The 26,880-nt window shown below is 36.6% G+C and overlaps 1 protein-coding gene across 21 annotated transcripts in view; it reads right to left on the reverse strand.

The window, feature by feature from the left end:
• EPB41 (erythrocyte membrane protein band 4.1) overlaps nucleotides 1-26,880 on the reverse strand; it is a 204,195-nt gene that overhangs the window by 121,504 nt on the left and 55,811 nt on the right. For 20 of the 21 annotated variants that reach the window (XM_061184616.1, XM_061184618.1, XM_061184615.1 and 17 more), the window contains exon 2: nucleotides 2,440-2,914. In XM_061184616.1, coding sequence (XP_061040599.1) covers nucleotides 2,440-2,914 — 475 coding nt within the window. The remainder of the gene's footprint in view (nucleotides 1-2,439; nucleotides 2,915-26,880) is intronic. The other variant, XM_061184625.1, reaches the window with a different exon arrangement.

Raw genomic sequence — 26,880 nt, forward strand, 5'->3', positions numbered from 1 at the left:
TTGACTCCAGAATTCATGATCTTAAACCTCTTTGCCATATTATAGTTTTTATTTACCAATGTATGTCCAGCTTAGTGCCTGTCACACACAGCAGGTTTTCAGTAAATTTGTTGAGTAAATAAATAAGTATTAAAAAATGACACATGGCTTCCAAAAAATCCAAGGTACCCTAGATGAAGGTTGGTGCAGTCCTACAATGCAAGCTCACTTTTAAAAAATCCGGTATAGAAAAGGACCACTCAAATGAAATTCTACTATGAAATCAATGAATGAGATTTTAGTTAAATCTAAAATTAACTTTGTCATCTGTTTCAACTTCAGTACAAACGCTATGATCTTTAGACAAAACAGACTAGCCCTGATTCAAATGCTAACTAAAACAAGATACGGATTTTTCCATACATAAAGCAAAGGAGAAAAAAAGCAATTAAGAACCTCTTGAAAGTACCAGGCTTCCTCAAAGATAATGTAATTTAACTCTTTTGGTACTCCTAAAATTAAATTAAATTAATGACATTAAGATATGTAGCTTCTCTGCCTTTACTGTTCATGTTTATTAACTAAGTAATAATAACTAACATTTACTGAGTGCTTATAATATGTCAGGCAATGTCTTAAGAGCTTTACATGTTTATCTCTTTTAATCCTCATAATGGTCAAATAAGGTGAACATTATTATCCTCATTGTACAAAGGAGAAAACTGATAAAGCAAAAGTGTCACTTCTCTGCGCCTGAACCCTCTAGTCTGATTCCATCGCCTGCATTCTTAACTATTATACTATAAATAAAATTTTGTTTTCAACCTTGTTTCACTACAGCAAGTACACAATAACAACTTTATCCTAAACTTTACTCTTAGCACTTTTGATGTATAAGTAATCATTCTAGAAATACATATTTTTTTTAAGTCTAATGAAACTGTATAGCCCAAACCTGAGACCTATAATAGAAACATATAGGACTTACATTTTTTACAATGCAGATAATGCCCACATGCTTCAGAAAAAAAAAGACTTTGAAAATAACTCTTAATTTGTAGTTCAGTAGGCCTGAAAATAAATGGGATTCCTAGAAAATAGTTTGAGTTACAGTACTAATATTTTCTCATGATTTTTGGACAGATGACCAAATTCACAACTCATATTTAGTTTACACTGTGACACAATTAAGGCTCCACCCAACTACTGTATGTTACAAAGGTGATATAAAGAGCTAACTTTCCTCATCTATATCCTACACTCTGTGGGAATATGACCTAGTTGGAGAAAATGACAAAGATAAGGCAGACATGGTTCAAACTTATCACACTCCTCTGGGTGGTCTGAATCTATCTCATGACTTTTATAAAGATTTCCATAAAAGGACCATGTTTGCTGATAAATTACCCCATCTCTAATAATTCCACCAAAATAAACTCTAAACCACTTCACTTTCTTTCCCCCCACCCCCCTGCCTCATTAAAAATCCTGGACTTTTTGCATTATAATAGCAAAATGTAAACTCGATACATTTCTTTTCTTTCATTTTCTTTTCTTTGACTTATGCAGTATAAGTATCTTTTTAAAAATCAAGTTACCATATGACCCAGCAATCCCACTACTGGGCATATACCCTGAGAAAACCATAATTCAAAAAGAGTCATGTACCACAATGTTCATTGCAGCTCTATTTACAATAGCCAGGACATGGAAGCAACCTAAGTGTCCATCATTGGATGAATGGATAAAGAAGATGTGGCACATATATACAATGGAATATTACTCAGCCATAAAAAGAAACGAAATTGAGTTATTTGTAGTGAGGTGGATGGAGTTAGAGTCTGTCATACAGAGTGAAGTAAGTCAGAAAGAGAAAAACAAATACAGTATGCTAACACATATATATGGAATCTAAGGAAAAAAAAAAAAAAGGTCATGAAGAACCTAGTGGCAAGACGGGAACAAAGACACAGACCTACTAGAGAATGGACTTGAGGATATGGGGAGGGGGAAGGGTAAGCTGTGACAAAGTGAGAGAGTGGCATGGACATATATACACTACCAAATGTAAAATAGATAGCTAGTGGGAAGCAACCGCATAGCACAGGGAGATCAGCTCGGTGCTTTGTGACCACCTAGAGGGGTGGGATAGGGAGGGTGGGAGGGAGGGAGATGCAAGAGGGAAGAGATATGGGAACATATGTATATGTATAACTGATTCACTTTGTTATAAAGCAGAAACTAACACACCATTGTAAAGCAATTATACTGCAATAAAGATGTTAAAAAAAAAAAAATCAAGTTACCATTGACTACATGAATTTCTTTAGAGCAGAAACTCCAAAGCATCATGTTACTTTTTACTAACAACTGGCTAATAAGAAATAAAACCAAATGTTCTTAAATGAAAAGTAAAGTGTATAACCTCCCTTCACCTCCCACACATTCGCACACCCTTACCTGTGTTTCTGCACTGCTTAATGAATGAAGATCCAAGGATGGGTCTGTTTTGAGCTCAGGCTCAGGAGCTGCAATCGGGGCCTTTAAAATGATCTCTTCGTCAAGACTGGCTCCAAATTCTACCTCTTTATGACCTTCACCTTTCTCTTTTGCTGACTCTACTTCTTTGCCTTCTTCCTCAGAGACCTGAGATTTAGGCCTTTTGAGAAATGAGGAGAACAGCCGTGACAGGCCCCTGTTTTCTGATGTCCGCTCCTTGTTCTTGGTCAAATCTTCATGTGTTGGAGTGTCTCCATTAGATGTTTTCAGCTTCTGCTCACACTGATTATCTCCCTCGGCTGCTGCTTGAGAAGCCTCTTCCAGCTGAGTTTCCTGTTGACCCGAGTTTGTGGCTCCCTCACCCTCTTCTTTCTGTTGTTGCTGCTGTGGATTTTCAGCCTCAGCCACTAAACTCTTCTCTGTTGTCATGACGTTGCTATTAAAAAGAAGATGGAAAAGGGGAGCTCTTAGAAGCAAAACACATTACTGAAGGCAAAACCCTCACTTGGGTCAAGTGTGCCAGAATTAATATTTTTAGGTATTTAATCACCAACAGACAGTACTCCAGTCCATTAAACATAAGACTTTCCATTAAAGCACAAAAATATCTTACCTATACATCCTGGATAAATTATTAATGCCTTGACTTGCTAAAGTTATGACATAGAGAAATTAGCTTAAAATAGTACCCTCTGAAGCCACCTTAGTGAAATGTATCATATTTTAAATTCAAAGCCCAGAACTGGACATAGCAAATACAGTTTTATCCTTCCTAAAAAAAAAAAAGATGTTATTTATACACTGTCCTTTGAGGGTATCAATCTTCAGGTGCTGGATTTGCAGGAATTATATGCAAAATTCTCTACACCCCAAGAGATAATGGGATTAAAAGGTTCCCCAACTCTTTATTATTCTTTTTCTTTATATTTCTCAGAATGCATAGACTTCATATTAAGAACAGAAATGTAGAATTCTGTTCATTTGTTATCAGACTTGACAACAGCAATGACAAGTATACAGTTAAAATAATCACAAAAGAATTCCTTAGGTTTTCGTGTTACAACAGTAAATTACAGCCTCTTGCAGAAGAATACGACTTTAAGTTCTTTAAGACCTTTCTTCCTTCGGACAAATATGATTTTGAATGCTCAACATTTTTAAGAGCAGTGAACTATTACAACAGAGGAAACTAGAGAAATAATAGAGAAAAAGAAACAAAATAGAGAAGAAAAATTTAGAAAGCAAATGTTGATTCAAGTATAAGAGAGGAGAAGGCAGGCTGTAGACCTCACATATTTCAAACTTGTTGGTTTCTAGCCTCTTGATCTCAAAAATCCCAGTATTATTAGTTAAGCCACATAATAATGCCAAAGAGCAATGTCACACCTAGTTTACTAAAGGATAACCAACACACAAGGGAACTTTTGAGCAATTTGACTACTGATGGCCTTACACTTTGATTCACTGCTATACCTAAAAGTACTCCACTCAAAAAGCAGCATTTACATTGTCTCTGCTTCTGCTCCATACTATTTAGATGAAGTAATTTCATTTGGATGTTAACAATCCGAATTAATGAACCATATTTAGCTCATTCCCTCCTCAGGCCCTTTACACTTGCTGTTCTCTCTGCCTATGATGTTCTTCTCCTAGATATTTGAAAGATGGTCCTCTCCTCATTACTGCCTCTGCTCAGACGTCACCTCTTTAGAAAGCCCTCCCATACGCACCCTATCTAAAATAATGGCCCTTACTCCTCCAGATGGCTTCACAGCACCTACTGTACTTATTATTATTTACGAATATGTTAACTTATTTGTTTACTGGTTTATTGTCTTCTCTCCCCCAGCTAAAATGTAAGTTCCATGAGGACAGAATGGTCCCTGGCACGTTATATGTATTAATAAAAGTCTGTTGAATAAATTAATTTCAATTGAATATACCTGACAAATAAAAACTGCAAAGGTGTTCTCTAAATTATTCGAGTAAATTTACTTCAAATGCATAGGTCCTATGCTAGGTGCCTGGGATACAACAGTAAACAAAACAAAACAAATAAGGTCTATGTCATCATGGAGTTTATATTCTTGATTCAACTTTAACCAGTATAATGAAAGAAAATTTAAGAGAACTCTTATTTACAATATGAGTGAAATCTAAATAATTGTGTGTAAATGGAACAAAACAGTGAAAACAACGGAAGGAAGCTAATGGTACTGAGAGCTATTTCTGTGTCAGGTCCCGGGTAAGGGATATTATCTACATTATTTAAATTAAGCCTTTCAACAACCCTGAAAGGGAAAGAGGAATTACTTAACCTCATAGTTGAGGAAACTGAAACTCAGAAAGTAATTGGCCCAAGGTCACACTGCTAGTAGGTGACAAACCACTATAAGTGGTATTGAAATAAATAAAGGTATATTAATAAAAGGAAAAGCCTTTATGTGAGCTCTTACTGCTGATCTATTTAAATTATTTTATTTTGAGCATTAAAAATATTTTAAGCAATAAAAATATTTACAAAAGCATATTTTCTAGTCTCATCTATTAAGTCATCAAAATTACTCTGCATTAATAAAATATACAATTCAGTCTTTATAACATCACTTAAACATTTACCAACCAATACACATTCTGAATTTGCTACCCTTGAGTGAGGTACGCTTGTACTTAAAAGAAATAAGCTTGTTTTCAATTCCTCCTTATATTAGGAGTAGGCAATTGATTTTTCCAAAATTCTTTTTCTTTAATCTCTAAGTAATCAAACTTGACCCAGAAAGAAAACTTGGATATCAAACCACCAGCTATTCTAAAAGAGTAATGATTTGATTTCAGAGCACCAATTTACTTCATACTTCCTTTGCAAAAATAAACAGAGGACAGGCTGAGAATTGAGCACTATTTTCCATGGATTTCGGGTATGACTTTATCATTCACCTTACTGAAAAGACACAGAAACCACTTCTATATTAAAATTTTCCTATACAACAGACTTTACAACAAGGTCTCATAAAGATCCATAAAAAAATTACAAATCATTTGGGAACATTTTAGCAGATATGAAAATCACTCAAACCTCACTTCTAACAATCTTGTACTTGTATCTTTCAGTAAATAAAGAGTATTTTTCTTGTGTTTTCAATATTTTCTTATCATTAAAAAAAGAAAAAAGATCTTCTAAGGATATTCCTATAATTGCTTTCACATGAAAGGGTGTCATCTCTAAGAAAATAGCTGAATGAGTACTCAGTTGTTTAAAAAAACACACACACACAGATGGTAACAATCTGTATGCTATATGAATGCTTGTTAAATTTTCATGTGCATTGAATCACCCAGTAATCTTGTTAAAATATAGATTCTTATTCAGCAGGTCTGGAATGGGGCCTGAGACTCTGCATTTCTAACAAGCTCCCAGATGTTGCCAGTGCTGCCGGCCCACTGACCACACTTTGAGTAGCAAGGCAGAGAAAACCATTACTTCTTTGGAAACATACTCGAAATGCCTGAGAAACAAAGATGGCAAAAAGCTACTTTCAGAAAGTGGAATATGAACAGTGAGAAATACTTGACACACTAAATGCTCAACAAATGCTTGCTGAATTAATGAATGAAGCTTGGGCTTCCCTGGTGGCTCAGTGGTTAAGAATCCGCCTGCCAATTCAGAGGACACGGGTTTGAGCCCTGGTCTGGGACGATCCCACGTGCTGCAGAGCAACTAAGCCCATGGGCCACAACTACTGAGCCTGTGTGCCACAACTACTGAATCCTGTGCACCTAGATCCCATGCTCCTCAACAAGAGAAGCCACTGCAGTGAGAAGCCCACGCACTGCAACAAAGAGTAGCCCCCGCTCACCACAGCTAGAGAAAGCCCGCGCACAGTAACAAAGACCCAACACAGCCAAAAAATTTTTTTAAATAATAAATAAAATAAATTTTTAAAAAATGAATGAAGCAAAGAATGCAACATATTATTAAATGTAGAAGCTGACAATTAACATTTTTTTTAGAACTCATTTGGTGCTTAATCAAAAGTTAATTGAAATTTTTAACCACAGATCTGTGGCAATTTCAAGTTGTCTATGCAGCCGTGACACTTGCCTAGAGTCAGTTTCTGTGTATCTCTATTGATATGCTCTCTTTGCCACATTTAGGAAGGAATGATCCAGTCATATGAATTAAGAATTAAAGAACAACATCTATCAGTGCAAAACCAATACATTTTGCCACATAACTGGACATATGTAAAAAACAAGCTGAATACAAGTAAAAAAGAGATGAGAACACAATATAAGGAACAAGCAGAAGGGCAAACGAATTCTCTTAGAACATACAGAAACCAACCTCAGATAATATCATAAATGCAAGAAAACAACCAGGAAATGAGACAATGCAGATTCAGCAGAGATGCTACAATTCAGTTTATGCAAGGAAAAACAGATAAAAATGAATTATTAAGGGCAGTTTTCACGTTCCTTTCCAGCCACGTACACATGGGTAGCAATGAATTTAGTAAGAGCCACAAGAGCAAAAGGAGGTGGGGTGGATGGGGGATATAAAAAGTGAAACCGATAAATCAGGCAAGTATCTCCAGTTAACTCTGAGACTGATCAGAAATAAACAAAAAATAAATAGCAAAAAGAAAAAAATCCTATGGGCCATTTACTAAAAGCTCAAATAAACTCATCCTGACAAATCTGTTACACATGCAGCCAAGTTCTCCACCTTACAGAAGATAGGATGGGTAACCAGAAAAAAAGGCACAAAAAAGTCAAGCAGCAAAGACAGGATAAATGCTCTACAAACAGGCCCTTCCTTTGTAAATGATACTATTTTCCATTCTGGATCCAAAATCCAAAAGGAGGTATCTATTTACTTAATGTCAGAAAGAGGTCTTCTGATTAAAAAAAAAAAAAAAAATCAGCACAGCCATGAAGACAAAGTGATGAGTTCCCATTCCATTTCAATCCTAATCCTCCAAACCCTAGGAATTATACCCCATCTGGTATCAAAGATACACTTGTTTTAACAGTGTACATCTGTTGACTTCAGGCAAATCAGATCTTTAAAAACCTGATACTGAGCAGATTGCAAGGGCCAGATGATATCTTTCAACTTTTTTGTATCTCTTTCTAACATTAGTATGGTCAGTGCTCCACTAATGTTTAAGTGGAAAACTTGGTAAAAAAAAAACCTACAGTTTGGCACCACTAAGAAAATTTCCCTTACAATCACCATTTAGGGATAAAATTTAATAATTTAATTATTGGTAATACTCCTCAAATTAGCTCACTGAACATCTGTCAGTGTTTACTGGGTGCTAATCATGTATAAGGTTTTGGCTCAGCTATTTGAGAGGGACCCAAAAAGGATAATATACAATTCTTAAGGAGATAAGACATATATACAAATTACTAAAAACACAAGGCAGTACCTGGTGCTTAATCAGACAAGGCCTTATGAGTGGAACCAATTAAGCACTAGAGAAGTACAAAGTAAGTACTTTCAACTAGAGTGATCACAAAAGGCCATGTGGAAAGGGCACTTTTTAAGTTATGCTTTGAAGGATGAGTGTAAGATGTCAATACAAAACAACCTAAAGTGCAAAGGACAAATGAAATTCCAGATAAGGGACTGAACTGGCATTAGTAGAATACTGTAGCTATTCAAGAATTAGCAAGTAGTCCAGACTGGGTGATATAGGGCTACAAAAGGGAAGTAGAAGGAGATAAGGTTAGATTAGTTGCCATTTAAAATTAATTCTAACTGAAATAATAATAATAGTAGCTACTTTTATTGAGTACCTACTAAACACCATACATTATTCTACACACTTTACCATGTTATCTTAGAACAATTCTATAAGGCAGGTGTTTTCACTTCCCAGATAAATATCAATAAACACGTTCTGGGAGGTTAAAAATTTTGCTCAGATCATAGAAGTAAGCCCATGTTTTATTGAAACTATTAATATACTACAAGCTGGTGATTCTATTGTAAATTCCCAGTATAGTGTCTGTCTTTCCAAATCTTGGTATTTCTACCCCACTGTTCTCTGCTAAAGAAAACCCTATCTGGAACCCTCCTACACTGTTGGTGGGAATGTAAATTGGTGCAGCCACTATGGAAAACAGTATAGATGTTCCTTAAAAAACTAAAAATAGAGCTACCATATGATCCAGAAATTCCACTCCTGGGCATCTATCCAGAAAAGACAAAAACTCTAATTTGAAAAGATACATGTACCCTAATGTTCATAGCAGCACTATTTACAATAGCCAAGACATGGAAACAACACAAGTGCCCATCAACAGACAATTGGTTTAAGAAGATGTGGTATAAATATACAATGGAATATTACTCAGCCATTAAAAGAATGAAACATTGCAGCAACATGGATGGCCCTAGAGAATATCATACTAAGGGAAGTAAGTCAGACAGAGAAAGACAAATATTATATCACTTATATATGGAATCTAAAAAATAATACAAATAAGCCTATATACAAAACAGAAACAGACTCACGGACAAAGAAAACAAATTTATGGTTACCAAAGGGGGAAAAGGGAAGTGAGGGAGGGATAAATTAGGAGTACTGGATTAACAGATACAAACTACTATACAAAAAAAATAGATAAGCAAGAAGGATTTACTGTATAACACAGGGAACTATATTCAATATCTTTTAATAACCTATAATGGAAAATAAGCCAAAGAAAAAAATATATATATATAACTGAATCACTTTGCTGTACACCTGAAACTAACACAATATTGTAAATTAACTACACTTCAAAAAGGAGGAGGGGAGGGGGAGGGGGAGAGGAAACTCCTATCTGTTAAGAATTTATGGACAGCCTTTCAATCTGGCCAAGACCACCTCTACTCCCACCAATTTCAAGTCCCCAATTCATGTACATATTTCTCTTCCCATGGAGTGTATGTGAAGATGGAATGGGGAGACAGGGAAAGACAGGCAAAGAAAACAGATTATGAAAGGACTTGAATATCATGCTAAATAGTTCAGACTTTATCCTGAAGGCAGAGGAGAACCACTGAAGGTTTTTAAACAGGGAAGTGGGTAAACAAAGTGGAGGCAGGACAGACTAGAAGCAGAGAGAAACTCAACAAATGACTGGGTAAATTCAGGTTATCAGTGAATAAATTCACAATGGGAATCCCTAGGGAAGCTGAAACCAATACTGGGCAGAGAAACTTGAAAAGCCTTGCAACCAAGGTTTAAGAGCTACTGTTGCCCTTAGTTTCTCTAGCTTATTCTCATTAGCATGTTTCTCAATAACACAGGCAATTTCATGTCTGAGCCCGAAGGTATTTTTATAACATACTTCCTTGACCCACTCTGATAAATGGCTTAGTAAAAGAGGTCTAGCAATAGAACCAAAGTAGAAAAGAGAAGGGAAGAGAGACGGATATCTCACAGGCATCTCAATACATGTCCAAAATTAAACTCTTGATTCTCTTTTTCTTATCCCAGTAACTGGCTTAATCATACCATCTAGTAGCTCTAACCAGAAACCTAAGTGTCATCCTTGGCTCAGCCTTCTCCATTTCGCTTCCCAATCAAATCCATCTGTTAATCCCATAACCTCCAAAACAGAATTAGAATCAGTCTACTTTTCACCTTCTATACCACTACCATGTTTGTGCAAGCCTCTTTCACTTCTCCTTGTATGATCTCAACACCCTCACCTTGTTCCACTTTCCTCCTAGCCTCTATCCTATAGTCATACTAGCCAAGTGCTCTCCTGGCTTAAGTCATTTGTACATGCCATTTCCTTGGACTGGAATACACCCCCACCCCTTCAATAAGGCTGGTTTCTTCTTATGCCTCAAGATTCAGCTTGAATAATTCCTCCTCAAAACAACCTTCCTTGACTGCCCTAATATCTACATAAGTCTCCCCATAAGTCCCTTCCCCATTTCTCTACCCAGTACCTATTTATTTCCTTCACAGTACTTCTCTCAATGTATATGAACATACTTGTTGTTTATCTGTCAGTGTCTGTCTTCCCCAATCCACCACCTCCAACCACACTGCAATATCCATGACAGAAGGACTGTTTTCCCTTCCATGGTATACCTAGTACTTAGAACTGAACTTGTGCTGCTACCTAGCCCAGAACCTAGTACCTAGCACAGAACACTGTAGATATTCAATAAGTACTTGTTCAGTAAATGGACAAATATAAGGAAAAAGAATAACTTAGGTTTAACCATATCAATTATACATATACAGGATGGATGTTATTCAATTTGACAACAGTTCATAAGAAAAGAATGTTAAGGTCTTGAGTGAACACACTCCAACAGAGATAAAATTCTAAAACAGCTAACAATCTTTAGTTTCATTTCTAGACTTACAATGACCAAAGCACTCATTTGACTCTTCAACATGTATTTTCTGAGAATGTTACAGTGTTCTAGGCAATATGGTAAGCAGTAGGGCTACAACAGTGAGAAAGACAAACATAGTCCCTGACCTCCTGGGCTACACTCTCCATCCAGAAGATCATGGAAAGTTACAATTGCTCAGTTCTCATTAGTTATATTACATCTTAAATCTTACATTCAGCTCTGGGCAGTTTATTTTAAAGCAGCGGTCCCCAACCTTTTTGGCACCAGGGGCCGGTTTCGTGGAAGACAATTTTTCCACAGACGGGGCGGGGGTGTGGGGGTGGCGGAGGGCGGGAGGATATGGTTCAGGCAGTAATGCGAGTGATGGGGAGCGATGGGGAGCGGCAGATGAAGCTTCCCTCTCTTGCCCACCACTCACCTCCTGCTGTGCAGCCCGGTTCCTAACAGGACGGGGACTGCAATCGGTCCACAGTCTGGCGGTTTGGGGACCCCTGTTTTAAAGAAACCTGTTTTAAAGAATCTGTCCAAAGAAGAGATAGAACATAATGATGGAATTTGAAACCATGTCATAAGGTAAATAACTGAAAGGTATTGGGATACTTAACCTAGAAAAAGAAAACAGAGAACAGGGAAGTGATTGTTGCCCTCACAAATTTCAAGAGCTGCCACATTCTATGTGATTCCTAAGAGCAAAACTCAGATTAGTCAGTGGAAATTACAAAGACACAGTTTTCATTTCAAAATAAAAGGAAGAAATTCCTAATAATTCGAGATATCTAATAATTTAATGATCTGCTTGGGAATGGTGAGCTTATTATCACTGGAAATATTCAGTCATAAGCTGAATGACCATCTGTCATGGATGCCAGAGAAAGGGTTCTTCCATTAAGTGCGTCCTTGCATTAAGTGACCTCTAAGGTTCTATGCAATGCTAAGATTTTACAGATAGGAAGGAAGGTAAAGAAGAAAATAAAAGGGACATTAGAAAAGTGATGCAATTGGGTTATTTTTTAAAAGACTGTAGTATAAAGTCAGTTACCATTTGGGTTAGAAGAATAAGGGGGAAAAAAAAGGATAAGAGGCCATTTTACTTCTCTAATCAGAAAACAGAATCCAGTAACATTCCTTCATACAGAAAGAAACAAATGTTCAAGTATTGAAGTCTCAGAAAATTAGCTAGAATATAGTTTGTTTCCCAATAAAATCAATCTCCTCAAAACGCAGGAAAGTGTCTTTCCATTGTAACTCAATTTAAGTATGCTAATTAGCACTTCTAGAAAAACAGGATAACCATCTATGTAAAATATATAAATGGTAGTTTAAAATATACAAAAGAGCTTCTTTGTGATTCTCCCTTCATCCTCCCAAAATTATTTGGACCTTAAACTACTCCTTATGTGGACTGTTAAAGAATACTTGCCATACTGAGTGAATCAGGAATGTCACTCAGCATGAACATGCTGTTTTCAACAACTTGATTTTTAATTTAAGTCATTTCCATGGTGACTAACACCATTGAATCAACTCATTCAAAGATATTTTTAAATAAACAAACTCTTACTCATCTCCTTCTAAGAAGACCAAATACTGTATGCTCTCTACTTCTCTATAGAATTCAAGCTTATACTTAGATGATGTCTAGACATACTCTAAAAGTATACCACCTGGGCCCTCCCAGAAGAATGCACTATCCCCGTGATTACTAGGCATCACTGAGGAAGATGTGAGACCAAAACATTCATTTCCCACAGAACTGAGTTTTACTCTCTTTAATTGCCAAAATGTGTTAGTTTAGCCATTCTGAATGGAAACCTTTATTAAATGGATAATATGCTTCCTTGATTCATTTAAAAAACCTATAGAACATATTAAACCTTTATTGACTTAGTCATCATTACGAACCTCAATTACTATGCAGCGCTAATGTCCTCAAGGGCTATTTTAAAGTCTATAAGGATGGTGAGCTCTGCCACATGGATACCTGAGTACTGCGGGGGGTTTGTGTGTGTGTGTGTGTATATATCTGCGTTTAATAGTTTTCCTGTTTGTTCATTTGCAGAATTAGCTTATATTTCTTGCTGATGTCAAGATGGTCTGCCAATGAGTAGCTTCCAACATCTTTTCTAATCTGCTGTTTGTTAATCTACCATTGACTAGGAAGACAAATTGCCAAGTGTGTTACAATTGTGTCTAAAATAAAAAAAGTGCAAAGAAAGAGTAAGACTAATGCTTCACATTATTCACTGGAATAATTTAACACATGGATTTTGTGAAATCTATTTTAGCCCTTCAAATATAAGCCTACTTTGAGGTTCCCATTACATTGTAACTAGTTGAGACTGTTAGATAAGTGACCTTCAGATAAATCACACCAATATAATGACCATTCTCTTTCTTTACAAGTAGAGATCAAAAGCTTTAATACTGTTATTCATATAAAGTGTTGTATTCATATAAACTCTTTTGGAAAACCAAAAACAAAGTAACAGTTTAGTCTGAAAATGTAACAGAAAAGGAGGAGAACTATTTAACAGCTTCAAAAATCTCAAGGTAAATACAAACAAAACCTGACAATTTCTAGCTACCCAGGGGGTTTAGCTAAGCCTATGGAACTTTTCTTACACTCTTGTTCTTATTTTATTATCTTAGAGCCAATTCAATCTAACAATACTTACTCATTTTAAACTCAAGAAATTCCCTAAGATTTATTATACTAGTAAATTTCACTTTAACCAGAAAACTACGGTATAATAATTAACATCTGATTAGAGTATAAGTATGAATAGAAATTAACATTGGATCATGGGTTGCATTAGCAGACATTGTGAAGACTGGAAAATAGGCTGTGGTTGTCTCCCACTATTGTTAAATGTGAAAAATATACTACAGTCTACCAGAAGATAAAATGCTTTCTCACACTGTTTGGCACAGAAACAAGATTCAGTAATGACGGACTATTTCAAATAACCCACTATTTGCTAAAAGCATTCAATAAAATTATTGACTATGCTTGATGACATTTTTCTTTCTCAAAAAGGACGTGTCCTATTATTGTGTACTTAATTCTAAGCAATAAAGAATAATTTATTGGTGACATGAATGTATCAGGAAACTTGGCAGAAAGCAATAATTTCACAAAGTTGGTGGGGTTTTTTTGTGGTTTTTTTTTTTGGCCGCGCCATGCGGGCGGCTGGTGGGATCCTAGTTCCCCAACCAGGGATGGAACCTCGGCCCCTTGCAGTGAAACTGTGGAGTCCTAACCACTGGACTGCCAGGGAATTCCCCACAAAGTTTTTATACTGAGAAAAGAGGTAGGTCATAGTCAAATATGTAAGCTTATAATAAACAAATTTTTTAAACACTTAAACAAAAGTAAGGCATGATTGCATGGTCAAGGATTCTACAAGCATATAGAACTTGTAAGGATAAGGCAATTCTAGAAAGTGAAGTTCATTCATTACATTTCACATATATATATCAAGTGCCAGATTCTTTTCTAGGCCCTGGGGATATTGCAGTGAAATTTTCTCTACACAATCAGAAATTTTTAGAAAACATGAGGAAAGTATTAAAGACACAGTCATGAACAGCAGGGAGATTACAGGAATATATGATGAACTTTTAAAAATAGCATTCCAAAGGACTACTTACAAAAATGATCAAAAGGCTGAAGCCCACCAAAGGATGGAGGGAAAAAAAAAACCCAAAGCAAAACAAAACAAAACTTCTAAAAATGGCAAAAAAGAAAGGAGGGGGGAGGAAAGAGAGAAAAAAAAGAAGGTCAAATTCAGACTACAGCTTGAGAGAAAAACAGAATAGTGTTAACATGTGCCAGAGACAAAATTAACTGTGCTCTTTCAAACCAAACAATATAAGGAAGGGTTTATAATCAAAGATAATTCAGGCTAGTAACCTCACATGTTAAAATGTGTTTATTTCTTCAGTCCCAGAAAAATCTTATTTCAAAGTTCAGAAGTAACTTGCCGAATTGGATCTAAGATTCACTAATAAACCATGGGTCCTCACGAAATTCACAGCTAGTATGATTGAATCAGAGTTCAAAAATATCTCAAGGTAGAAAGATGGACCAAAACCAACAAGGTGAAATTTAAAAGCAAGGTAAGGTTTCCACATTGAAGCTTGAAAAATAATTACAAAGAAAAAAAGGTGGAAATAAACGTCCATGAATCAGAGAACAGATGAAGTCATTAATAATAAATTCATAGGATGGAAACTACAGCAGTGAAAAGGGACTAGAACTACACGTATGAACATAGATGAATGTCATGTTTGATGAAAAAAGCATATTAAAGAATATATTTTGTGTAAAACTATTTACATAAAATTGAAAAACATACAATATCATGTAAACTGCTTAGAAACACACAGGTAACAAAAGTATAAAGAAATGCACAATCACAAAATATAGAAGAGTGGTTACCTCCAGAGACAGGGAGAGCAATGAGACTGGAGAGAGGTACCACAGGAACTCTCAGCTGTATCAGTTATGTTCTATTTTGTAAACTGGGTAATGTGTATCTCTTTCTAGTTCTTAAATATTTTACAATAAATTTTAAAAGAATTACATAATTATATTATGAGGGCAACTTAACTCGGTAGCATTTTTTTTTAATTTCTTATGAGCCAAAAATGCAATGTGGTTTCTAAAAAGATTAACATATTTTGATAAAAGTGTGGTATCCAGATTATGGAAATAATTGAGCCACCGCATTCCTTATAGTTAACCACAGAATACTGTTTCATTCTGAGCACTACAATTTAAGCAGGACATTAACCAAACCGAGTGTATCCAATGACCAGAATGATGAGGAGTCTAGAAACCATAACTTTATTTTTTTTTTTAACACCTTTATCGGAGTATAATTGATTTACAATGGTGTGTTAGTTTCTGCTTTATAACAAAGTGAATCAGTTATACATATACACATACCCCCATATCTCCTCCCTCTTGCGTCTCCCTCCCACCCTCCCTATCCCACCCCTCTAGGTGGACGCAAAGCACCGAGCTGATCTCCCTGTGCTATGCGGCTGCTTCCCACTAGCTATCTATTTTACATTTGGTAGTGTATATATGTCAACGCTATTCTCTCACTTCGTCCCAGCTTACCCTTCCCCCTCCCCGTGTCCTCAAGTCCATTCTCTATGTCTGCGTCTTTATTCCTGTCCTGCCCCTAGGTTCTTCAGAACCATTTTTTTTTTTTTTTAGATTCCATATATATGTGTTAGCATACGGTATTTGTTTTTCTCTTTCTGACTTACTTTGCTCTGTATGACCGACTCTAGGTCCATCCACCTCACTATGAATAACTCAATTTTGTTTCTTTTTATGGTTGAGTAATATTTCATTGTATATATGTGCCACATCTTTATCCATTCATCTGTCAATGGACACTTAGGTTGCTTCCATGTCCTGGCTATTGTAAATAGAGCTGCAATGAACATTGTAGTACATGACTTTTTTTTTTAATTAAAAAAAAAAGAGTATATTACTAATATTAAAAAATATATATTCTAAAATTACAGTGTTTTCCAGAAATCTCTGGGAATATGCAAGCCACTTGGGGACAAATACCAGGAGGAATAGTAAGTACCTCTGGCTCTTTGCTCTGACCCTTGCAAAGAAAGTGTAGGTACATGACTCTTTTTGAATTATAGTTTTCTCAGGATATATGCCCGGAGTGGGATTGCTGGGTCATATGGTAGTTCTATTTTTAGTTCTTTAAGGAACCTCCATACAGTTCTCCATAGTGGCTGTACCAATTTACATTCCCACCAACAGTGCAAGAGGGTTCCCCTTTCTCCACACCCTCTCCAGCATTTATTGTTTGTAGATTTTTTGATGATGGCCATTCTGTAGAAACCATAACTTTAGATAATCCACCAAAAGAAGTGAGGATTTTTTTTTTCAGGAGGATAATGAGACTGAAGGGAGAAACTATATAGTTATCTAAATATAAAGGCAAGAGTAAGATGAAGGGATAAAATGTGGTGTATATATGCAATGGAGTATTATTCAGCCTTAAAAAAGAATGAAATTCTGATATATACTAGTATGACATGGATGAACCTTGAAAACATTAATCTAAGTAAAATAAGGCAGACACAAAAGGATGACTATTATATGATTCCACTTATATTAGGTACCTATAGTAGTCAAATTCATGGAGAGAACAAGTAGAACAGTGGTTACCAGGGGCTGGGGGAAGGAAGGAATAGAAAGTTACTGTTTAATGGGTAGAGTTTCCATTTGGGATAAAGAAGCTCTGGAAATGGATAGTGGTAATGGCTGTGCAACATCAATATACTTAATGACACTGAACTGTACACCTAAAAATGGTTAAGATGGTAAATTTTATGTTATGTATATTTTACCACAGTTTTAAAAAAGGAGAAGAGTACATTTTCTCTGACTTTTCAAATCCTTGCTAAGTATCCCTCTTGTGTACCCTTGTGGTTCTAATATTTTCATATATATTACACTGTGCTATATTGTAATTGCTTGCTTAAAATGTTTTACAAAGGCAGCAACTATATCTGTCTTGCTAATCTTTACATCCTTTGCATTTATCACGATTGATACTCAAGTAATTTTTGAATAAATAAAAGCACTTTCTAGATACTTCAGGGGATACAAAAACGAATAAGACATAGTTCATTAATGCCTTTAAGGAGTTTATGATCCAACAGAGGAATATATTTTTTGTTTTCTGACTGATAACCCAGTGTTAAAATGGCTATCCCTTCATTTTAGTTAGTTTGGTATCACTATTAAAATCATGTTGGGTTTCCCTGGTGGCGCAGTGGTTGAAAATCTGCCTGCCAATGCAGGGGACACGGGTTAGAGCCCTGGTCTGGGAAGATCCCACATGCCGCGGAGCAACTGGGCCCGTAAGCCACAACTACTGAGCCTGCGCGTCTGCAGCCTGTGCTCCGCAACAAGAGAGGCCGCGATAGTGAGAGGCCCGCGCACCGCGATGAAGAGTGGCCCCCGCTTGCCGCAACTAGAGAAAGCCCTCGCACAGAAACGAAGACCCAACACAGCCAAAAATAAATAAATAAATTAATTAATTATTTTTAAAAAATCATGTAAATCTACAACTGAAAAATACCTTACTTATCAACTATCTTTCGTTGAAATATGAGGTCACTAAGGTTCAAAAAAGATAAGCAAAGTCATTTACCTAAGGTCACTCAGCTAATAGTGACTTTAATAACAAACATCTTAATAACTATTAACTCTGCTAATAACTAAGCCTGGGAGGTAGGAACATAGGCATTAAAACCTTCAGGCCAATGTTACTTCTGTCATAAGGCCTAATCCCTATGAACTAAATCAGAGTTCCTCTGGAGCTGGGGATAACAATGCACATGATCTTAGCTACAGTGACCTCAAGCTAACACCGAATATCCTGAAAGACGCTTTTAATTCAAACACCATGGTCTACCCAAATGGAATGGGAAATCCCAGCCACTGTCCCCAAAACCCTCCAGTGATATTTCATATCATTCAGAAAAAAAAGCCAGAATCTTTCCCACCACCTCCCCTGCTCCAGCCACACGGGTCTTCCCACTGTTCCTTAAACATGCTGGCACACTCTGACTGCGGCCTTTGTTTTTGCTGTTCCCTCTGCCTGGAAAGCTGCTTCCCAGGTAGCCACCAGGCTTGCTTCCTTTGGGTCTTTACTCAAATACCACTTTCTCAGTGAGGCTCTACTCGACCACCCTACCTAAAACTGGAGCCCCACTGCACTTGACTTTTCCTTTTTCTACTTTAGTTTTCTCTGTGGTAATTACTACTCCTTAAGGACATACTATATAGTTTTTACTAATTTGCTTTTTGGTCATCTACCCCACTAGAATATAAACTCCACTGGAGCAAAGAATCTTGCCTGTTTTGTTCATTGCTGCATCCCTGGCACCTAGAATGCTGCGCCAATAAATATCAGTTGAAGAAATAAATGAGCAAATGAAAGAAATTTGATATTGATATGCTCAAAGGCCAGAAACTACTTTCCTCATGATAAAAGATGTACACACATCATTTGGTGAAGGACAAAGAAATTAACAGACTCCAGACACACTCAATAAGAATACAAAAGGCTTATTTACATATACTTATTTATTTTTGTCTGCTCTGGGTCTTCACTGCTGCGCGCAGGCTTTCTCTAGTTGCGTCGAGCGAGGGCTACTCTGTTGCGGTCCGAAGGCTTCTCATTGCGGTGGCTTCTCTTGTTGCGGAGCAGGGGCTCTAGGCCGTGGGCTTCAGTAGTTGCAGCATGCAGGCTCTAGAGCACAGGCTCAGCATGTGGGATCTTCCCAGACCAGGGATCGAACCCGTGTCCCCTGCATTGGCAGGCGGATTCTTTTCTTTTTTTTTTAACCTTTCTTTTTTTTTTTAATCTTTATTGGAGTATAATTGCTTTACAATGTTGTGTTAGTTTCTGCTGTACAACAAAGTGAATCAGCTATAAGTATACATATATCCCCATATCCCCTCCCTCTTGAGCCTCCCTCCCACCCTCCCTATCCCACCCCTCTAGGTGGTCACAAAGCACCGAGCTGATCTCCCTGTGCTATGCGGCTGCTTCCCACTAGCCATCCATTTTACATTTGGTAGTGTATATATGTCCATGCTACTTTCTCACTTCGTCCCAGCTCCCCCCCAACCCCATGTCCTCAAGTCCGTTCTCTACGTCTGCGTCTTTGTTCCTGTGGCAGGCGGATTCTTAACCACTGTGCCACCAGGGAAGGCCCTGTATTACTCTTCTAAAGTTTCTTTTACTTACAAATACTATTTTAAAGAAAAACATTTGCTCATAGGAAAATGTTTTTGTAATTTAATTACAAAACAATCAGCTAAATTACTGTGTTGCTGGGACTTCCCTGGTGGTGCAGTGGTTAAGGATCCACCTGCCGATTCAGGGGACAGGGGTTTGAGCCCTGGTCGGGGAATATCCCACATGCCACGGAGCAACTAAGCCCGTGCGCCACAACTACTGAGCCTGTGCTCTAGAGTCCATGAGCCACAACTACTGAAGCCTGCGCGCCTAGAGCCCGTGCTCCTCAACAAGAGAAGCCGCTGCAATGAGACGCCCACGCACCGCAACAAAGAGTAGCCCCCGCTCGAAACTAGAGAAAGCCCCCACAGCAACGAAGACCAAATACAGCCAATAAATAAATAAATAAATTTATTTATTTTTTAAAAAAGAATAACAATAACAACTAACTTTAAAAAAAAATTACTGTGTTGCCTAGCAGCAAAAGGAAATTAATATGCCAAAACCTTGAAAATGCTCGTTTATTCCAAATATTTTCTTGTGTAGTCCAGATAGTCTCTAACAAAGGTAACACTCTAAGGAAATCAGAGTGATGGGGATCGATGGCAAATGGCAATGACCTCAGATTCCCTAAGGGTATATAGTTCTGGGTCAGCTCCCAGGAGTCTGAGTCCAGAGAGAAGCAGACCTAGCCATTCCTACCTAACCTCTAGATCATTCTTCATTCATATGTGTTCTAAAAAAACTGAGGTTGTGTGTCAGTGCTGCCAAGAGGATCATGAACCAAATCAGATACCCAGAAACACTGTTAACTCACTCTGTATCTACATCTGATTCATTCATCTTCTTCCCTTTGATACAGTCTCTGGACTAAGACCTATTCTTTTAAGTAATATTACCCTATAAGAAACCCTATCAGGAAATCACTTTCCAAAAAATTCTTTTAAAAGTAAAAGTAATTATAAAGTGCTTCTCTGTATTATTTATAGGAAAATTTTTAGACAGTATTATAAAATTCTCATTGGAGGCCAATGAGATTTACAATATCGAAAACGGGTTTTTTCCCCAGAATTAAGTAACTAATATTCTAGGAACCATGCTGAAAACCTAGATGTGGCTCCTATCCTTAAAGAGTCCACAATCTATTTTTAAAAGACAGGCAAGAATAAACACTAGGGGCTTCCCTGGCGGCGCAGTGGTTGAGAATCTGCCTGCTAATGCAGGGGACATGGGTTCGAGCCCTGGTCTGGGAAGATCCCACATGCCGCGGAGCAACTAGGCCCGTGAGCCACAACTACTGAGCCTGCGCGTCTGGAGCCTGTGCTCCGCAACAAGAGAGGCCGCGATAGTGAGAGGCCCGCACACCGCGATGAACAGTGGCCCCCGCTTGCCGCAACTAGAGAAAGCCCTAGCACAGAAACGAAGACCCAACATAGCAATCAATCAGTCAATAAATAAATCTTTAAAAAAAAAAAAAAGAATAAACACTAATGTATTTAGTAACATATGCAGAAAGTAAGCAGAGCAGATAAAAGTCCTTTAAACCAGCTATCAGGAAAGTCCTTTTGGAGACACCCTGTGCCAAGTCTTAAAGGATGAGTAGTAGCAGGTAAAGAAAGGAGGAAAAAGCACGATCACCTGGATGAGCACCAAGAGAGAGCATGAACACCTGAATGGACAACAATAAGCAGTTTCCTACGAGTATAAAATATAGGGTGACAGAAAATAATACAATAGCCCCCCCTTATCCTCAGGGATATGTTCCAAGACCCCAGATGGATGCCTGAAACTGTAGATAGTACCAAAACCCATATATATATATATATATACACTATGTTTTCTCCTGTACATACCTACCTATGATAAAGACTAATTTATAAATTAGGCAATGTAAGAGATGAACAACAATAACTAATAATAAAATAGACAATCATAAAATAAAAGTTATGTGAATGCAATCGATCTCTCTCTCAAAATATCTTACTGCAGGTATTTTCCCACTGCAGTTGACCGCAAGTAAATGAAACCGCAGAAAGCAAATGGTGGATAAGGGGAGACTACCATAGAGGATGAGACAGGCGTGCAACTAGGTAGGGATAGATTAGGGAAGACCTTCCTTTACAACTTCAAGAATTTATACGTTACTCTCTGTAACACAGAGAGCCATTAAAAAATTTTAAACATGGAAGTACCACAGTAAAAACTGCTTTAAGAGAATTTTCTTTGGTGAGTGAGTACAGAAGATAGGAAGAAACAGAAACAAAGAGACTAGTAGGAAACTCTCATAACAGCCTTGATGAAAGACCATTATAGCCTGAGACAAGATTGTTGAGACAGAAAAGGTAAATGGATTCTAAAACTACTGAGGAAAGACAGTTTAACAGAGTGGGTTACAACCAGCTTAGGGTCAGAAAAACTACTCACTGGCAATATGACCTTTGGCAAATTAACTTATCTAAGCCTCAGTTTCTCCATATGTAAAATCTTCCCTACTTCATAGTGTTTTGCAAGGATTAAATGAGAAAATGTAAATCACTTAGTACAGTAATTGCTCTTGGTAAATACTAACTTTATGGTAGCAATTATTATTCATAAAGTAATGTGACCAGGCCTTGGTGACTGAATGTAAGTCATGAGAGAAAGGAAATCAGGGTTGACGCACAGGTTTTTACCAAAGCAATAGATGGAAAAAGCACAAATTTAAAAGAAGAAATACATTTAAAGTGAAAGATGGTTATTCTGTTTTTAGACATGTTAAGGAGTCTATAGGACATCCAAAATAGTTTAAAGCTGCTAAAGTCATTCTGAGTTTTCAAAAATAATCTTGAGTGTAAACACAACAAATGTACATACTTAACCTTGGTTATGTAAACTGATCTAACCAGGATTATAATGAAGCATCAGAGAATGTTAAACCTCAATCAGAACTCATAAATCATCTAGTTGAGTGATCCTTAATCTTTTTGTTGTCATGAGAATCTGATGAAAGCTACAGACCTTCTCCTCAGAAATCTTCAAAAACAAAACTTCCCAACAATTGGTTAAGAACCTCCTGATCCATTCTCCTCAAGGAGCACAGACATACAATTAGGCTGTGTTACTGCTAATTAGAGACAAAGCCCAAACCCAAACCCAGGCTCTCAGTTCCATGTTTTTTCTCCATTATTACCAGTAAGTTGACATGATTCTTTCATATTTGCATTTTATTTAGTCAGTCACGCAAAGTTAAAATCACACACACACACACAATTCAGATTTTACTGACTGCAGCTTGTAGCCCTCATCAGGCTTTCTAGATCCAATGGCATTTCCCAATAGTCAACTGTTTCCTATTTGTGCTAACAGAATAGGCATTAGCACTTCGAAAGCCGGACAAGCATTGGTTGTGGGTTGTTTTTGTTATTTCCTTTTTAAAAAAAAATAAAAAGCTGTTTTACTTTTGAAACTTTTCTTCCTAATGAAAACTGATTTATTTAAATGTAAAGAATCCTATTATGATTTAATTCAATAAATGCTACTGCCACCTACCAAGGACAAGGTACAAAGAACACAAAGATATCTAAGAATCCCAAGGTCATCCATTAAAAGTAAAACAAATAAATGCCTAAAACTTTAAACAAAGGAATAGAAAACACCTTTATTTGGGCCAACACTTATTTAATTTTACCTAATAAAAAAAAAAATAGGAATCTGTGGCAAAAGAGAAACCCATACCCGACTATTGACAGTTCAACATAGACTGTGAGCAATAAATGCTCTAGCAGTTACACAAACAAAAGTCATGAGGACCTCGACTGAGGAGCAATGGGCTTTGAATTCTGATGGACCTGAGTTCTAATCCCAGCTCTGCTTCCTCTAAACTGGGAACTTGAGCAAATTACTTAATTTCTCTAAACCTCTGTCATCTCATTTGAAAAACAGTAATGAACTTAGAGGACTGTTGTTCGGATTAAATAAGAAAATACATATAAATGTCAGCTATCATTCTGACAGAAAAATTAGATTAAGTTTTACATTTGTAAATTATATAAATGACAGGTGTATTACCTAGTAAATTCATTCTGCTACATTAAAGTGGAATCTGGTTTTATATCTATACTATGTTATCTATTTTATATGTATACATCTTAATATATCTATAGTAAGTAGGTTTCATGGTATTATCAAAAGTATACTTTCTCTTAAAAATATACTGCTTCAGAATTCAGTATATTTTAGTACAGTCTACGTGAACAGATTAAGCAGGTATCAAAATAACATAAAAACATTTAATACCAAATAAAAAGAGATAGGGTTTCAAAAGATTATCAATTCTAGTTACTGACAAACATAGCATAATATTTGTATTTGGAATTCAACAATGACAGGCCAGTGGAACAGTGTGGGCCTAACTCTCTCAGGACCAGTCAATATACTTTATTATGTGTCAGTAACATGTCATTCTTTCCTTTTCATGAGAATACAAAATAGAAACATGACTTGCCTTTAGCTGATGATTTATGTCAAATAAAAACTTAGATTTTTAAATATCTTGGTATTATTAACAGAGAGAAAAGCTGAACAGAAGTTAATGGCATGCAAAAGTAAATAGCCATTTCTCTTATAACACATTTCTGGTAGTATCTTAGAATTTTTTAAATATGTGATTCTTATATGTTTAGTGATAGAATAACTGCCCCAAGAATAGTATCAGGATATCCACATGCAAAAGAATGGATCTGGACCCCTATCTCACACCATACACAAAAATTAACTCAAAATGCATCAAATCCTAATATAGAAACCAAAACTATAAAACTCTTAGAAGAAAACTTGGTGTAAATATTCATGACCTTGGATTGGGCAAGGGTTTCTCAGATATGACACCTAAAGCACAAGTAACCAAGGAGAAAATAAATTAGACTTCCTCAAAAGTTTTACTTGTGTGCTTCCCAGGACAACATCAAGAAAGTGAAAAGACAACCCACACAATGGGAGAAAATATTTACAAATATATATCTAATAAGGGTCTAGTCTCCAGAATATATAAAGAACTCTTACAACTCAACAATGAAAAGAAAAATAAACCAATTTTAACATGGGCAAAGGATTTGAATAGACAAGTCTCCAAAGAAGATATAACATGGGCAAAGGATTTGAATAGACAAGTCTCCAAAGAAGATATACAAATGGCCAACAAGTACATGAAAAGATGCTCAACGTCACCAGTCATTAAGGAAATGCAACTCAAAATCACAATGAAATACCACTTCATACCTACTAGGATGGCTATTATAAAAATAATAAAATAAATAAGTAAACAGAAAACAACAAGTGTTGTTGAGGATATAGAGAAACTGGTGCCCTCATACTTTGCTGGTAGGAATGTAAAATGGTGCAGCCACTGTGGAAAACAGTGTGGAATTTCCTCAAAAAGTTAAACACAGTTACCATGACTCAGCACTTCTAGGTATATACCCAAGAGAATTGAAAACATGTTCACACAAAAACCTGTACATGAATGTTCACAGCAGCATTACTCATAATAGCCAAAAAGTAGAAGCAATCCAAATGTCCATCAACTGAGGAATGGATAAACAAAACGTTGTATGTATATATCTATACAGTGTAATATTATTCAACAGTACAAAGAAATGAAGTACTGATACATGCTACCACATGAGTGAACCTTGAAAACATTATGTTAAGTGAAAGAAGCCAGACACAAAGGCAACACATTATATGATTTATACAGAGGTGGAACCAGTCTGCTCTCCTCACAAAAGAAGAGCAAATTGATGAGAGTTTCCTCTAAAGATTTAAAAGCACTCTCAAGATATATTGAACTCCTGGATCTGGATCTGGATCTGGATCTGGAAAGGGAGACTCTAACTTGAGTATTTAGTAATTTACACTAGTATAAAGTTGAATTTTTTATTTTTCCTTCATGAAAATATGTCATGACATAAACATTAATATACATATTCTTGAGAAGTATATTACACATTAACACACACGGAAGGACACAACTTCAGCAGTCAACAGTGTTACGTCACTTCATCCTATAAAGTAGATAGAACACATATTATCCCCATTTTATCTAAAAAGATAATCTCAGAGGAGTAACATGACCTATTCAAGATCCTACGATGGTAGAGCTGGGACTATAAACCAGGTGCTCTGATTCCTAGCCTGGTTTAAATTCATTAAATCAGTGTTCTCTAGCTTTAGTGTGCTACTATCTCCTTCATGCAACAAGTCTGTCACTCAACCAATTTAACACATTGTTTATGGGAAAAGAGAACTAATCTCCAAATTATGGTTTTATTAATTATTTATTAAGGTATAACCTATTTATAAACCAGGATACTCTGTAAATATAGAAAATACTTCAAGCACACTTAACACCTTATTCACCTAAGGTCTTCATCTTAAAACCTCAGACACCATAGGAGTTAAAACAAACAGCACTAAACCCACACACATATGGCCACCTTATCTTTGATAAAGGAGGCAAGAGTATACAATGGAGGAAAGACTGCCTCTTCAATAAGTGGCGCTGGGAAAACTGGACAGCTACACGTAAAAGAATGAAATTAGAATACTCCCTAACACCATACACAAAAATAAACTCAAAATGGATTAAAGACCTAAATGTAAGGCCAGACACTATAAAACTCTTAGAGGAAAACATAGGCAGAACACTCTATGACATAAATCACAGCAAGATCCTTTTTGACCCACCTCCTAGAAAAGGAAATAAAAACAAAAATAAACAAATGGGACCTAATGAAACTTAAAAGCTTTTGCACAGCAAAGGAAACCATAAACAAGACGAAAAGACAACCCTCAGAATGGGAGAAAATATTTGCAAATGAAGCAACTGACAAAGGATTAATCTCCAGAATATACAAGCAGCTCATGCAGCTCAATATCACAAAAACAAACAACCCAATCCAAAAATGGGCAGAAGACATAAATAGACATTTCTCCAAAGAAGATATACAGATTGCCAGCAAATACTTGAAAAGATGCTCAACATCACTAATCATTAGAGAAATGAAAATCAAAACTACAGTGAGGTATCACCTAATACCAGTCAGAATGGCCATCATCAAAAAATCCACAGGGCTTCCTTGGTGGCGCAGTGGATGAGAATCTGCCTGCCAATGCAGGGGACACGGGTTCGAGCCCTGGTCTGGGAAGATCCCACATGCTGCGGAGCGACTAGGCCCGTGAGCCACAATT

This window comes from Eubalaena glacialis, chromosome 3 (genome assembly GCF_028564815.1).
Source record: "Eubalaena glacialis isolate mEubGla1 chromosome 3, mEubGla1.1.hap2.+ XY, whole genome shotgun sequence".
NCBI classification, from domain to species: domain Eukaryota; kingdom Metazoa; phylum Chordata; class Mammalia; order Artiodactyla; family Balaenidae; genus Eubalaena; species Eubalaena glacialis.